Raw genomic sequence first — 337 nt, forward strand, 5'->3', positions numbered from 1 at the left:
GGGGCCCTGACGGCTGTACCTTCGGCTGCTGCTGCTTCTAGCGGCAGCTCCAAGGGGCCCCAGCAGGCTCTGCTGCTGGGTACTGCAGCAGGCTGCCCATCAGCAGCAGCAGCAGCAGCAGCAGCAGCAGCAGGAGTAGCAGGAGGAGGAGAGGCGGGAGCAACAGCAGGAGATGGAGCAGAAGCAGCAGCAGGAGTAGAAGCTGCAGGAGGTGCAACAGGAGCAGCAACTGGCGTAGCAGCAGCAGGAGCTGCAGCAGCAACAGGAGCTGCTGCAGCAGGAGCTGCTGCAGCAGGAGCTGCTGCAGCAGGCGCTGCTGCAGCAGGAGCTGCTGCAG

The 337-nt window shown here is 65.0% G+C and overlaps 1 protein-coding gene across 1 annotated transcript in view; it reads right to left on the bottom strand.

Annotated features, from left to right (window-relative positions):
* The window catches only part of EMH_0050450 (uncharacterized protein), a gene marked incomplete at both ends in the record, with an annotated part of 4,459 nt that overhangs the window by 2,029 nt on the left and 2,093 nt on the right, over positions 1 to 337 (bottom strand). Inside the window, one exon of the mRNA XM_013496646.1 lies at positions 20 to 335. Coding sequence (XP_013352100.1) covers positions 20 to 335 — 316 coding nt within the window. The remainder of the gene's footprint in view (positions 1 to 19; positions 336 to 337) is intronic.

Source organism: Eimeria mitis, genomic scaffold (assembly GCF_000499745.2).
Source record: "Eimeria mitis Houghton genomic scaffold, Emh_scaff2215, whole genome shotgun sequence".
NCBI classification, from domain to species: Eukaryota; Apicomplexa; class Conoidasida; order Eucoccidiorida; family Eimeriidae; genus Eimeria; species Eimeria mitis.